This window comes from Furipterus horrens, unplaced genomic scaffold, assembly GCF_987537825.1.
Source record: "Furipterus horrens unplaced genomic scaffold, mFurHor1.1.pri manual_scaffold_1, whole genome shotgun sequence".
NCBI lineage: Eukaryota > Metazoa > Chordata > Mammalia > Chiroptera > Furipteridae > Furipterus > Furipterus horrens.
Window position 1 is genome coordinate 16,279,620 of NW_028327171.1, and position 14,503 is coordinate 16,294,122.

Below are 14,503 nucleotides of genomic sequence, written 5' to 3' on the forward strand. Positions count from 1 at the left end.
AAGTTTGTTTGCTCTTCCCTCTATGTGAACAATGTTTTCCTGGCTCTTAGCTTTGCTAACATCTCATCATTAAAGATTCCAGTGTAGACACAGCAAATCATTACCCTTCATAGTAACTTTCCAACACTATGCTATCCAAAATAAGAATTCTCTCTACCCAATACTACCAGATTTATCCATTTTCACTTTTTTCTTAGTTTGTTATTCCAATTTTATTTATGTTAATGTGTTTTGGTATATTTTTTTCTGTCTCATTCTACCAGAATATAAGTGTTATGAGAATTTCTCTGTTCAGGAAATATTTCTATTATGCAGTCACAGGCCCAGCTGGCAGAGGATGTGTCCACGTATGTGACCACCCAACTTTTGGTATGTGGCCCTAGCACCGGTGCATCTTCCAGAGGCAAGCACTGGTCCTTCCTACTGTCACAAGTTCTCCCTCTTTCCCTTTCCATCTCTGCTGTGAAACCATTTTGTCAACAATGTTTAAAAACATAAAGAGAATATAACCAAGTGAGTACTGCATATAATTTTTAGCATCATGCTTCTTAAAGAGAATGTTCATATCCTAACTATTCACCAGCAAAATTGTTTTTCTTCTTGAAAATATAATAAAAACTAAATAAATAATTTACAAAGAAAATGCTAGTTACCTACTCTTATAAGATTACCAAAGAAGGTTATATAGCTTTTAGTAATTATGAAAGATATTTATATTTCCTTTTAATTAAGTGGAAATATTTAATGATAGTTGCAAATCAATAGTTTCTAACTATAGCCTTATTGGTATGCTCTTTTGAAGTATAATGAAACTAAAGCTGATCCCAATATATTTAATTTAAATATTTATGAAGATCAAGTCATAAATATATGAGATCCCAGTATTGTAATTTAAATAAATTTTCTTCAAGCCTCTGTTATGTATGAATCAGCCAATATTTCAAAAAAATTTGAATGTATAATTTCATGTAATTCTGAAAACAATTATATCTGGTAACTGCAAGTTTAAAATATATTTTAGAGTTGAGAAAACTGAGGTTTAATTTTGGAAAATTAGAGTCCATATTATTGATGAAGTAGAATTCAACCCGGACTGCCCTCTGGATATCACAGTTTTAACTACTAAGCTATAATACTTACCAAAGACTTGGAGAAATGCCTGTTTTTCATCATCTCCTGCCTTATTTGTGGCCCTGCAGACATAATGGCCCCCATCACTATTGATTATGTTTCTGACAGTGAGTTCTGTATTGCTTCTTTTCAATATGTACTTTTCATTTTCTTCAACAAGCTTGCCATTCCTACAACAAACAAACAAACAAAAAAAAAAACAAGCAGGAAAAATAAAAGAGGTTGATCTTCATAAATCTGACTTTATAACCCAGGAGAATATCATATACAACTTTTTGATCTGTAGCTGTCAATCATTTCAGGGAGACTGATAGACAAGGTTATATTCCTATAAAAAAAGTTCATTTCTAGTAGCTCAGTAAAACTTAATGCATAAATATTAAAGTTATACTGGAAGACAGTCTGACCTTAGAGACGATAATAATATTTGAACTGTGCTGAAATACTGACAGTAGTCTTAGGCAAAATGCATACTGGTTCAATCTGGACTGTGATTATTAAACCAAAAAGAATTTTCTTTGATGATTTTAATTTATATATTTCTTTTATGTTAGTGAGTCAACACGTATTTATGAGAGCTTTATTTATTAGGTTCCTGGGACATGATTAATAGAATTTCTATGGAAACATCCTTTAAAGGAGTTTTACAATGTAAATGCAGTTTAAATATATAACCAATTTACTTTGAAAATAAACACTGCCAATAAATGGTAAGATGAAAGAATTATGTGAAAATACTGTAAGAGGAATTATGATGAATATGATGACTTAATTCACTAATGAGGAGAAAACACTTTTTTGATAAGTTCCTTATTAGATTTAAATAATTTTTAATACTTTCCATATTCCTTCTGGACCAAAGCCATATTCATTCTGCCCTAATTTTAGCATTTGTTGTCCACGAAGACAACGTCTTCCATATTTTTTAATAATAACTGCAATGGAAAATATTTTAAATATCTTTAAATCTGAAACAATTTCTGCAGTTCCCCTTAATATGTGTGAAACCTTTTTATGCTGTGTATTCTCCTTCATTCTATTTTATTATCCACATTTCCTTTTCTTCTTTTTGCTCTTCTTTCTTCTACATTTTGTTCCTTCTACATTTTTTCTTATAATGGTGTTTTTGATGATTGAATTTATTTTAAGGCCCACTAATGTAAAAAAGTTTAGGATCTATTTTTAGGGCTGGGGAGACCTACTTGCCTCATACATATATAAATTTAAAAAGAAACATATTTTAAAACATTTCCTCTTTTGAAAAAGGACATTTCTATGATACACTAAATGATCTTTCCAATGAATTTCAGTTTTGCTTTCCAGGAAGCATTGGCATATATTCTTAATATAATCCTTATCCTTCTATAACTCAATAACATTTGCTTTTTCAATGTCAATTGACATCTCTAAATAGATCATGAAGTATGCAAAAAATATCAGAAGAGTAGAGTGAAAATTAGGGTTTATAAAAAAACTACTAAGAGCAAATGTATATTAGTACTCTGTACTTTGATCTTTTTCATGTTTTTGCTAGTCAAATATTTACAACTATAAAAATGACATTTCAGCATTTTTGGATAGAATTTCATGTGCAGATAGAGCTTTCAGTGCAGTTGGTGATACAATATATTTCTCAATCTATTCAATGAAAAATATTCACTTAATACTACTACTAATATTGTGGTAACACACAAGAAGTTTCAGTATCCTTTGGTTTATACAACACTCTGCCTATATTATTCACCTGACTGAATCCTCACAATCACCCCATATGTGTATTTTCCCTCTCTTGCCTCATTCACAGGTTATAACTCAAGATTTTAGTTTGATTTTCATATCCCTCAATTCATAAAGCAATATAAGCAGCAGATTAAGTTCTAGTGTTTTTTGTTTTTTTTTTTTTTTCCTGCTAAGGAAGGTTATTTTCCTAGCTCATGTGATATGTTGTACTAAATGTTTGAAGAAAATGAGTGAGACATGGGCACTTATCATGAAGAATTTGTTATATGTATGACTGGCAGTAATAGAAGGTATTATAAATCCCATTAATGAGTTAATAACTTTTTGGGTTTTGTTTTTAGGGTGGTTAGGAAGAGATCTACTACAGTGGGAGAGAAGAGGAAAAAGATGATTGTCATACTCTGGGGATTTTCAAGGGAAACAAAATCCATGATATGAGCTCTCAAGAGCTCAATTAATAAATATCATTAAAGGATAACAAACAAGGTAATAGTTCTTGGTACCTCTCTGCCAACACACCTGTTAGGCAGAATTGCACTCTATCATTCACAATCCCTTTCTCTGAAATGCCATGGTCTGAGAAAATGTCCCAAAGGCTTTTAATGGCCTTCCATGAGCCCATCCTTTGGAACTCAAAACATTTCTCTAAGTGTCCCTTTTCCAGGTGTACAAAAATAGGGGTTAAGATCAAAGAATTAATGGAAGCTATACAGAAAGGTGGAATAATTCAACTCTTTTTCATAATGTAGTAACAGGAATATATGTACCCTTCCATTTCAAACAACAAAACACTGGACACACAGGTTAAGTAACAGTTACAAACACTGGCCAATAAGTAGAGCCTGACTGTGAACTCTGAGGACCATCACAGCTACTTCCTGAAGACAGTTTCCAGGCTACGGTTGATAGAGGGAGAACCTAGACAGAGCCAGGCAGTGTACCTGAGTTGTAAGACAGAGTTCTTAGCTGAGTGAGGTAAAGTGGCTAGATTCTGTGGGCCAGAAACATGCCTTGGATAACAAAATAAACAAGCAAAAAAAAAAAAAAAGAATGAAAAAGAAATAGACAGATACATGCAGAGAACAAACTGATGGTTGCCGAAGGAGAGGGAATGTGGGGGAATGGATAGAGAAGGTAGGGATGGAGAAGTACGAATTGTTAGCTACAAAATAGTCATGGAGGTGTTCAAGCTAAGCATAGGGCATATCAATACACTGTAATAAGTTATGTGGTGCCAAGTGGGTACTTAAATTATATGACAGATTACTTTGTAAATTGTATAATTGTCTAACTACTATTCTATATACACCTGAAAGTAATATAACATAATTTCAACTGTAATGAAAAATAAAGTTTAAAAATGAAAAGCAAAAAAATAAAGTGTACAATTAAAAACAAATGAATAATAAAAGGAAACATTTTGTCTTACAAAACAAATGATCAGGGTTATAGGTGCACTTTTGATTTAGGTTAAGTTATTCTGTTGATCTCTTTAACAGAAAATGTAAACTGAAAACTAAAGCATAATATCTTCTTAAAGAAAGTTCAGAAACAATGCTTTCCTTCCTGACAGAATGATAAGTCTGCAAATATTGTTCTAATGAGCATGATTAAGGACCCCGGCCTGAGGGATATGGGTGCACAACCCACCTGTACCAAGAGATGGTGGGCTCCGGAGAACCAGAGGCCCTGCAGGACAATGTGATATCTTCTCCTCTCTCAGCTGTGGCATTAAACGATTTCTGAGGCATTGTGATGCCTGGCGGCACTGAAAACAGATAAACATAGATAAATAGAGATGAGAAACATTGCACCCATACCATTGGGGCATTTTTACCACTGCTTTTTGCTGTTGTGGTTAATGCTAAGCTTTAAAACTTGACAGTCAACATCTGTATTTATATCACTAGACCTGACTTGGCTGTGTAGATCATTGATTTACCTTCTGATGTAGGATAGAATAATTAGATAATTCACTCTAGTGCTATTTTACGATTTTGAATCTATCAAACTAAACAACAAAACAACAAATAAACATTTTAGTGTGTGTGTGTGTGTGTTTGTGTGTGTGTGTACTTTTATAAAATAATGCTCACAAGAACACAGACTATTCCACCCTGATTTACAGCAATACTGAGATCCACTTGGAGCATGAACAGATTTCCTATTCGGGTTTTCATCGGTATATGTAATTCTATAAGTAATCATTCACTGCTTCAAGACAGGGCTTTCAAATTAGGTGTCAAACCATAATGTTCTTTCTGATTAACTGCATTTAATTTCTTTAAACAACCACAGAACATTTTATAAAGAGAAACTGCTCAAGCAATAGAGGGTATGCAATAGATTTTCATGAACAATTCAATTTTAAAATTAAGCTTCTCCAATTTCTAACTAATTACATTGCAAAACTGTAAATGCTGCACATTTTGGACATGTTGAAACTGTTACTGAAATGCACTGTTTGCAATAAACAAGTCAATAGCATCTATAATTGAAGCTAAATTTCAAAGTACAGCATAAATTTTGATTTAATGCACACATTTTTGATTTTTAATTGAATATGACAAAACGATATTCCCCAAATTAATTATCTTAATGTTTTTTTTTTTTTACATATAGTAAACAACTTGACAAGATAGGCATTTACCAGTGTGACTATAATTAAATATCTCTACAATAGCATGGAGTTCAGCATTGATAACACATTATTGCTATTGATAGTGGGGAGAGAACTGAAATGTATCTTAGTAATTATGACAATAAATCAAATTCTGCCCTCACAAATATAGATACAAGGGGCATAATCTGACATGCTGTTTCTAAAGTAACACAATAATTCTTATTATAATAGGATGGACCAATTTTCAGATATTAATCAGAATTTTAAGTACATGAAATTTAACTTTCTGTATCTTGTTTTCCATCTCTTGTAATTATGAAAAAAAAAGAACACTTTAATAAAAATGTGTTGCTTTCATTTGGTTATTATAAATGTAGTTGTAAGTCCACTATGACTATTTTTTATTACAACAATGAAGATTTTAACCCATTACATAGGTAATTATAGTGAAAAATAAACTCTTAAATTGACATTTTCTCTCAAGTAAAGCATTTGTATACATAGCAACACTTCCAAATGGAGAATCACATGCTCCGGTGGTCGCCTGTTACTGTTACTAACCTAAACAAGTTATTCTTTATCATAGTTCTCTTTTCTATATATAAATTGCACTGTATATGCTGGATAACCTGTAAGAATGGACTAATCTTAATGTTTCTGTTTTATTATACATTGACTCTGCTAACGAAATACGTGTTCTTACAGTGTAGATTAGCAGAACAGTATTAATACTGCATATTTATGAAGTACTTTGAAGAACAGTTCCAGAATTATTCTGAATAACAATAGCATTTAAATTTGCAGAGATGTTCACTAGTTCAGTGGTGAAGACCTTCAGGAAGATTTTTAGCCATTGTTTCAGACTATAGAGTTTTTGTACATATATTTACCCGATTGCTTATAAATTTGCTATGGACTTGGATTAAATTATTTTAAAAGGGATTACAATTACATTTCATTCCAATTTATTTTGCTCTCATACGACCCACATCTATTATTTTAACTTCTAAAGAATACTTTTTTTTCTATTTGACTATATCCAAAGCGTCCAGTTTTAATAACTTTACTAAGATTTACATTCTGTGTATGTTAAGTAGTCAATCCAGAGTCTCATAGTATATTCAAAATCTAGGATATAATCTAAACATTTTTGCCTATTAAGGACTAGAAATATGTCATGTTAATGGGATATGCCAGTGGCATGATGACATATGTTGGATTATCTAAAGACTAAAGAATCTATTTTAAAAACTTTCCAGAGTTAAGATTGAACCATCTAGAAACTGATGAAAAGATAGTCTCTGCAAAAATGTAATGCATTTAAAAATAAATAAATATTATAACTAAAGTTTTAATTACAAAAATATTCAAACTGAAAAAAAGAACAAAACTTGCAGATTTATATTAATACAAATGGTCTAATCTCATGAATAAAAATATATGTAGTGTCAAAGTGGATAACCATAAATAACCAAATTCTATGTTTGTCTATTGAAATGCCACTTAAAATATAATAATATAGATAGAAAAAAGGTAAAATAAAAAATAAACCATTTAAACATTAATTATAAGAAGTCTGATGTCTCTATGTTAATAAATATCAATGACAGCAGATTTCAGAGGAAATAATACATAATATAAAGTGAAAGATTACATAATAATAAAAAAGCCAGTTTTCCAAAAACATATGACAATACTACATGTGCATTCACATCACAAAAGAGGTTCAAAATATGTGAAACAAAACTGAGAGAAAAGAAAAGAGACTTAGACAGATTCAAAATTACTCTCTGTCACTTTGATGCTTAAGAAATGAGAAAAAGGACAAAATATATATTAATAATAAGGGAAATAATACTGTTAAGAACACATACAATAAAATAGATAACAGGAAAAAAAAAGAATAGAGTATATAAAGAAACCAACAAAGATTCCTTGAAACAATAATACAATTAAGAAGCATTTAGTAAGACACAGAAAGAAAAAAGAAAGTGATAATACAGATTGCCCATATCAGGAATCAAGGAAGGAATTTAACTATGGATTTCACACACAGTACATGGATAAGAAAAGAAATGATGCAGCAGATCTTGCATACGAAGTCAACAGTGCTGAAGACTTAGACCACTTCCTTGAAAACAACAAACTTAAGGTGAATCACTCCAGATGAAATACTTAACTCAAATAGTCCTGTTAACTGTTAATGTGGTTAAAAGTACTCTGAAAAGAAAACCTCTACAATCAGATGGTTTATCTGGTGAACTTAATCAAATGTTTAAAGAAATAATATCTTTCCTATACAACCTCTTCAAAAAATAAAATAAAATGGAATATTTCTTGACTCATTTATAGACCTAGCATTAAAATGATAATTTAAACCAGAGGGGAGTTGAGGGGGATGTAACAGGGGACAGAAGGGGAAGGGCCTAGTCAAGGAACAAGTATAAAGGAATGATGACGCACATGGACAGCAGGGTGGGGACTGAGTGTGGGAGCAGAGGGGAGATGGGGCAGGGGAGAGCAAGGGGGTGTGGAAATTGGGACAACTGTAACTTAACAACAATAAAAAAATGAAAGAAAAAAATAGTAATACAAGCAAAACATTTTTGTTAAAGAAAAACAAAGTTATAGAAATTATACTACCTGATTTTAAGTTGCATGTAAAGATAATAGAGATTAGGGCAATGTGATAATGGCAATGGGACAGACACAAAGACCGTGGAAAGGAAAGGAGTTCAGAAATACTCATACAAATACAACCGATTTTTATTTCACGAAGTCCGATGGAGAAACAACAATCTTTTTTTTTTTGTTTTTTGTTTTTTGTTTTTATTATTATTTTTTTTTAATTTTGGTTTTTCAATTACAGTTGTCCCCTTTTCCCCTAATTTCTCTCCCCCACCCAAACCAATCTTTTAATAATGATTTTTAAACGACTTAATATCAATCTGCAAATACGTGAAACTCACCACAAAACTCACTCGTTATACAAAAATGAATGTCAAATGGATCAAAGGCATACAACTATAAAATTTCCATTACAAAACGTGGGAGACACTTTTCCTGACTTGGGGCTAGGTGAAGGGTTCTTAAACACAACACCAAAATAACAAACCATAAAAGAAAAAAGATTAATCATTCTATTTCTTAAAAATTAAAATGCTTTGCTTTCTGAATGACACTTTAAGATAAGAGAATGAAAATGGAAGCCACAGCATGTGAGAAAAATTAATTACAAATAAGTACTTGACCAAAGAATTGCATCCAAAATGTATACTTTTAAAAATGTAAATTCAACAATAAGAAAATATACAAAGACTTAAATAAACACATCACTAAATAAGATGTTTGGAAGCAAAAATGCACTTATAGTATTTTTACAAGCAACTGTCAAACTACCAGAGTGAAAAAAACAAACATCCATTCAGAAAAGAGGCAAAGATATGCAGAGGCATCTCACTGAAGACACACAAATGAGATACAAGCCCATGAAAAGATGTTCACTCTCATGAGTCTTTGCATAATGTCTTTGCATTATTAGTGAAGAAAAGCAAATGAAAACCACCAAGGTCTACTACACACTTGTTATGTGTAAAATTAAAAACAAAAAATTTACAGCAGCCCTGGCTGGTGTGGCTCAGTGGACTGAGCGCCGGCCTGTGAACCAAAGGGTTGCTGGTTCAATTCCCAGTCAAAGCATATGATTGGGTTGCAGTCCAAGTCCCTCGTTGGAGGCATGTGAGAGGCAACCACAGATTGATGTTTTTCTGCCTCTTTCTCCTTCTCTTCCCCTCTCTCTAAAATTAAATAAATAAAATCTAAAAAGAAACAAACCTTACATCAATGGCTGGTAAGAATGAGGTAGAAGTTGAAATTATAAATTATTGGTGAGAATTGAAACCTCTATAGCCATTGAGGAAAATGATTCAACAGCTTCTTTTAAAGTTAAACATACACCTGCCTTATGCCCCTACAATCCTAATCTGAAGTATTTGCCCTAGATCAGCAATGTTCAACTGTTTTTATCTAATCTTCATATCATGGCACATATAATTTAATCACTAAAATTCTGTGGCACGCCAAACAATGTTATATTTTTGCTGATCTGAATAAAAATATGTATAATTTTGATTCATTCACAGTAGATGACTGTTGTCCTGTTGACTGATGTCATTTGTTTTTATTTGATAATCTAAGGGAAAAGAGGTCCGTGCCCCTGACTAAATATGCACAGTCAGGTATTGCATGTTTTAAAACTTTGGGGGGCACACCAGTTGAAAACCACTTCTTAGACCAATGAATGGACTTAAGGTCACACAACAAACTGCACATACACAGATATATAGCAACTCTATAATTGTGAAAAGTGGGCACATGTAACAATCTGACCAATTCTCGAGATATTCTGATGAATAAAATGAGACATTCTCAACAGTTACATGTTGGATTACCAATTTATATGACACTTGGAAAGACACAATGATAGTGACAGGAAAAGGAGTGGTGGTTGTCTGGGTTTAGAAGATGCAGGAAGGCGTAGCTACAAGGGAAAACACCGAGGAGTGGAGGAGATGAACATCCATTCTGTATACTGTGTTAGTGGTTATAGGAAAATTGCAGAACTATAGTGAATTTTACTCTATGCAATTTGAAAATAAACAGGCAAACTTCTTAAAACTACACCTTGTGAGGGTTTTTTAAAATTCTAATTGTTTTATGATAATTATTAATAGATTCAATAAGCAGATATCCTGGAACAGTCCACAGCTCCTGGAGAAGTCAGTTGCAGATTGTTGTAAAGCAGGAATATCTCAAAAACTTTCCTGAGGGAGTGCCTGTTCTACTCCAATTCATCGAAGTCCTTCTCTTTCTTTAACTCACTGCTCTGATCTACCCAAGGTATTCTGAAATCCTCTTACTCCTTGCAGCTTCTTTTTATCTATCAGAAACTGCATATTCCACTGCTTTTATATTCTTCATGCTCCTGAGATACCCGGAATGTTGGCCGTGTTTCAGTGAATGGCCTCATTTCTTCCCAACTATCGTTGTAATCCCCCCGCTCTCAATACAGTGTCAAAACTGCAGCACAATTAAGTTAATTAACAAAAATAAATAAATAAATTGCGAAACAAAATGTGTAAACAAAATAAGTATAATTTTCAGAGGTGTGTGCCAGATGCTGAAGGCAAGGCGGGAGGAGAAAGCTCTCCTGTGTGTGAATATTTTAAACTCTGTTAGAGAGCAGCCTTGGGAAAACCCGCTATTTGGTTCTGCTTCCTGATCTGTCGCTTCATCTTCAGGGTAATCCTGTGGCACAAATGATAGCATTTAAAAGCCTTTTAATTCCTGCTCCTTCCTGCCGTGAGCCCTTCTACTGTGTGGTCTCTGTGTGTGTTTTGCTACTTGGGTGCAATAGCAACTTCTCTGTGAATTCTCTCTTTCAAGTTGTGTAAAATTCTTCATTTTTTTCTGGGAGAGTGTCAGTGGGGAGGGGATGTTAAGAGGTGTCAGCATGGTTATATTTTAATGTAGAAAATGTGACCTGTGAATATAAAATGAAAATAAATATTAAATTAAAGGAAGCGACCTAAAAATAAGTAGAAAGAAAAAAATTAGACACAGATATACACATATATCTGAAATTATTTTGAATTCAGTACTGTATGGGAGACTACAATATTTTGAGGTCAGAATTTAGGTTTAAGTAAGCCATATGACGTTGAACCAAACACACTGCTATGATAGGTTATTCAGATCCTTAAATAATGTTCATAATTTTGTTTACTGCACTGAAATACATACGCAAGAATGTCGGCTTCCAGCCAAGACGTAGTATATCCTACCACCTGAAACAACTGAACATTTACACGTATTGTATAAAATAACAGCCTTCAAGATATTTCTAATCGGTCAACAGAATGATTCCACAGTGATCTCTGAAACATGAGAGGAAATGGGGTGAGTCCCATTACTGCCCCAGCCTACTCTCTAGAGAGGATTTCTAAGCTGCACTATGGAGAGGAGGAGCCCAGGTGGAGTCTAGAAGTCAGAGGAGTCAAGAAGTCTGCAGAAGCAAAGGTTTCTGGCTACTTCACAGGAGAGAGTGCCAGACAGGAGCATGAACAGTGATGACTTCCTGACATCTGCAGTGAGTTCCCTTGAGTTTTCTTCAGATGAGTGCTGATGACCGTGCATCCACGAGAGGAAACCACGGAGACAAGGGAAAAAAAAAACTTCCCCAATTGGAAGGAATAATTTCCGAAGCTCAAATAGAGCACAGAACAGTTTATACTCCCAAAGCTAAAATAACAATTTTAAAATACTCTCTAATGCATGTCAAATAAGAATATTCAGAAATAATTTACCTCAGAAGTGGGGCAAAATAAACTCTGGAGATGATCTCATCTAACTAAGCTTAAATAAATAAAATGAAAGGATTAAACTGTTTCCAAGTACCTTATCTGCGTTCCCAGACAAAGATCGAAAATATTTAAAGAAAAACAAAAAACATTCAGCACATTACAGAGGTAAAATCCCCAACATTCGGCATATAAATTAAAATTATTAAGTATGCAAAGAAGAAAGAAACATGAGACATGGTGACTTAAAAATACAATCAACCAAAACTGACCAAGAAGAGAAACAGCTGATATAATCAGTAGACAAGAATATTAAAGCAGTTATTCTATCTCCACTCCATATGTTCAAGAATCTGAAAGAAAACCTAACCGTGTTAGAGTCATGTTAGAGACAAAAGATATTTTTAAAAATCTATTCCTCAACCCTCTGCCTTCACAGTGGGGAGGTGGGTAATAGGGGGTATCTATAATATAGTCAAATATATATCCTGAAATCAAAAGTACATGAGATAGGGTTAATTGTAGATTAAACATTGCAAAAGAAAATATTACTTACTGGAACTTATAGCAACAAAGACTATCCAAAAGTTAATACAGGAAGAACAAGTAGCTAAAAGTGAATAAACAGAACATCCGCGAGCAGTGGAGTAAGTTCATGTTGCTTAACATATGAAACTGGAGTCCCAAAGGACTGTGGGACAAAAACAATATTTGAAGAGCTAATGGCTAAAACATTTCCAAATTTTATAAGAAGTATAATTCAAATTTGTCAAAAAACCCAAATATAAGAATAATGAAGAAAACTATAACCAGGTGTACTGTATCCAAATTGCTTTAAACAATTGATAGAGAGAAAATCTTCAAAAGCCTGGGAGGACTGGGTGGGTGGCAGACCTCACCCACAGAGGTACACTAACAAGAAGAGAAGAGACGTTTGATATGAAATAACTATGTCAAAGATAATGGCTCAGAAATATTTAAGGTACTGAAAGGGGAAGAAAGAAATTGTCAATTTATAATTCTATACCGAGCAAAACTTTATTTCAAATATGAAGGTGGAGCAAAGACTTTCTCAGCTGTGCAGTAGGTGAAGTTGGTCATTCTCAGCAGACCTGCACTGTAAGAAATGCTATCAGATGGAAATCTGGATACACAAGCTGATGGAGAGTCCTAGAAATGGTAAGTATGTGGACATAAAGAAAAGCCTTATATTCTTTATGAATTAAGTCATGTTAAGAGCTGACTGACAATTTAAAGAAAACAAAAATAAAACCATATATTGTGAAGTCGTGGTAGATAAATACTGTCACTCCCCGCCCACCACAACACGCACAAAGATGTCAACACTCTAAACCCAGCCACCTATGAATACATTAAGTTACATGACAAAAGGGACTTTGTAAGCATCATTATCACCACAGATATCAAAATGGAAGAGTATCTTACATTATCCAGGTAAGAAATATGGCATGAGGTCTTAAAAACAGAGTTCTGGCTGGAAGCAGCAGCAGAAAATGCAACAAAAGTGCATGTCAGAAGCATTCCAACTGTGAGAAACACTTAAGGCACCAGTGCTGACACTGGAGGAAGAAGTTTTGGGGGGAGGGTTGGGCTTCTCAATGCTAAGTGCAGCCTCCCCCAGGTGACAACCAGAGATGAAACAGGGCCTCAGTCCTACAGCAGAAAGACAATTAATTCCGCCAATGACCTGAATGATATTGTTAGAAGAGCTTCTTCCCCAGAGCCTGCAGCAAGGGTTCCGATCCTGCTGACTCCTTGATTTTTATAATATATTATAAAATTAATTATAGTATTAATATATTTCTAGAATACCCTTAACAGATCCCTGCTGAGCCTACTTAGATTTTGAACATACAGAAACTGTGAGATATTAAATTTGTGTTGTTTTACGCCACCCCAAATTTGCAGTAATTTGTTACACAGAAATAGAAAACTAATTCAGGGTTTACAACTTATGTGGATATAAAATGTATAATAACAACAGCAAAAAGACTGGAAGAGGGCATTGTTATTTAACATGTGATAGGGTATAACATCATTTGAAGGAAGATTATAAAAATCGACTGCTAAAACCACATCATGAGTTATAGTTAATGAGCCAGCATAGACAATTAATCCATTGATATAAATTATGCCAAAAATATAAGAAGGAAGGAATAGAAGAAAAAGAAAAGAAAGACTGTATGAGGAAGAGAGAAAAATAGAACCTTATCATAATAACTTTTGCTCCCTAAAAAGCCAGTATTAGAAAAACAAAAAGACAAGCCTCTGATTGGGTGAAAAAATGTCTGAATGATGTATCTGACGAACAGTATAAACAAAGATTTTAAAATCTCAGTGGTAAGAAAACAAGCCATTAAAATGAATTAAAATTTTTAAAAGACACTGAATGGTGAATACCAATATGAAAAGCTGTTCAACATCTCCTGTCATTAGACAAATGCAAATTATTCTATTATTGTGAAACCACTAAACACTTATTAGAATTCCTAAAGATCAAAGATCTTACTTTATGACTTTCTGATGAAGATGTGGAGCAACTGGAATGTCTGTATTCTGCTTCTCTGAATATAAAATGGTACAACCACTTTGTAAAACAATTCGACAGGTTTTTTGTTGTTGTTGTTGT

General features: G+C 33.3%; 1 protein-coding gene across 1 annotated transcript in view; it reads right to left on the reverse strand.

Moving 5' to 3' along the window:
• The window catches only part of NCAM2 (neural cell adhesion molecule 2), a 421,403-nt gene that overhangs the window by 135,264 nt on the left and 271,636 nt on the right, over positions 1–14,503 (reverse strand). Inside the window, exons 6-7 of the mRNA XM_090270318.1 lie at positions 4,522–4,639; positions 1,141–1,301 (exon numbers count right to left, since the gene is read on the reverse strand). Coding sequence (XP_090126444.1) covers positions 1,141–1,301; positions 4,522–4,639 — 279 coding nt within the window. The remainder of the gene's footprint in view (positions 1–1,140; positions 1,302–4,521; positions 4,640–14,503) is intronic.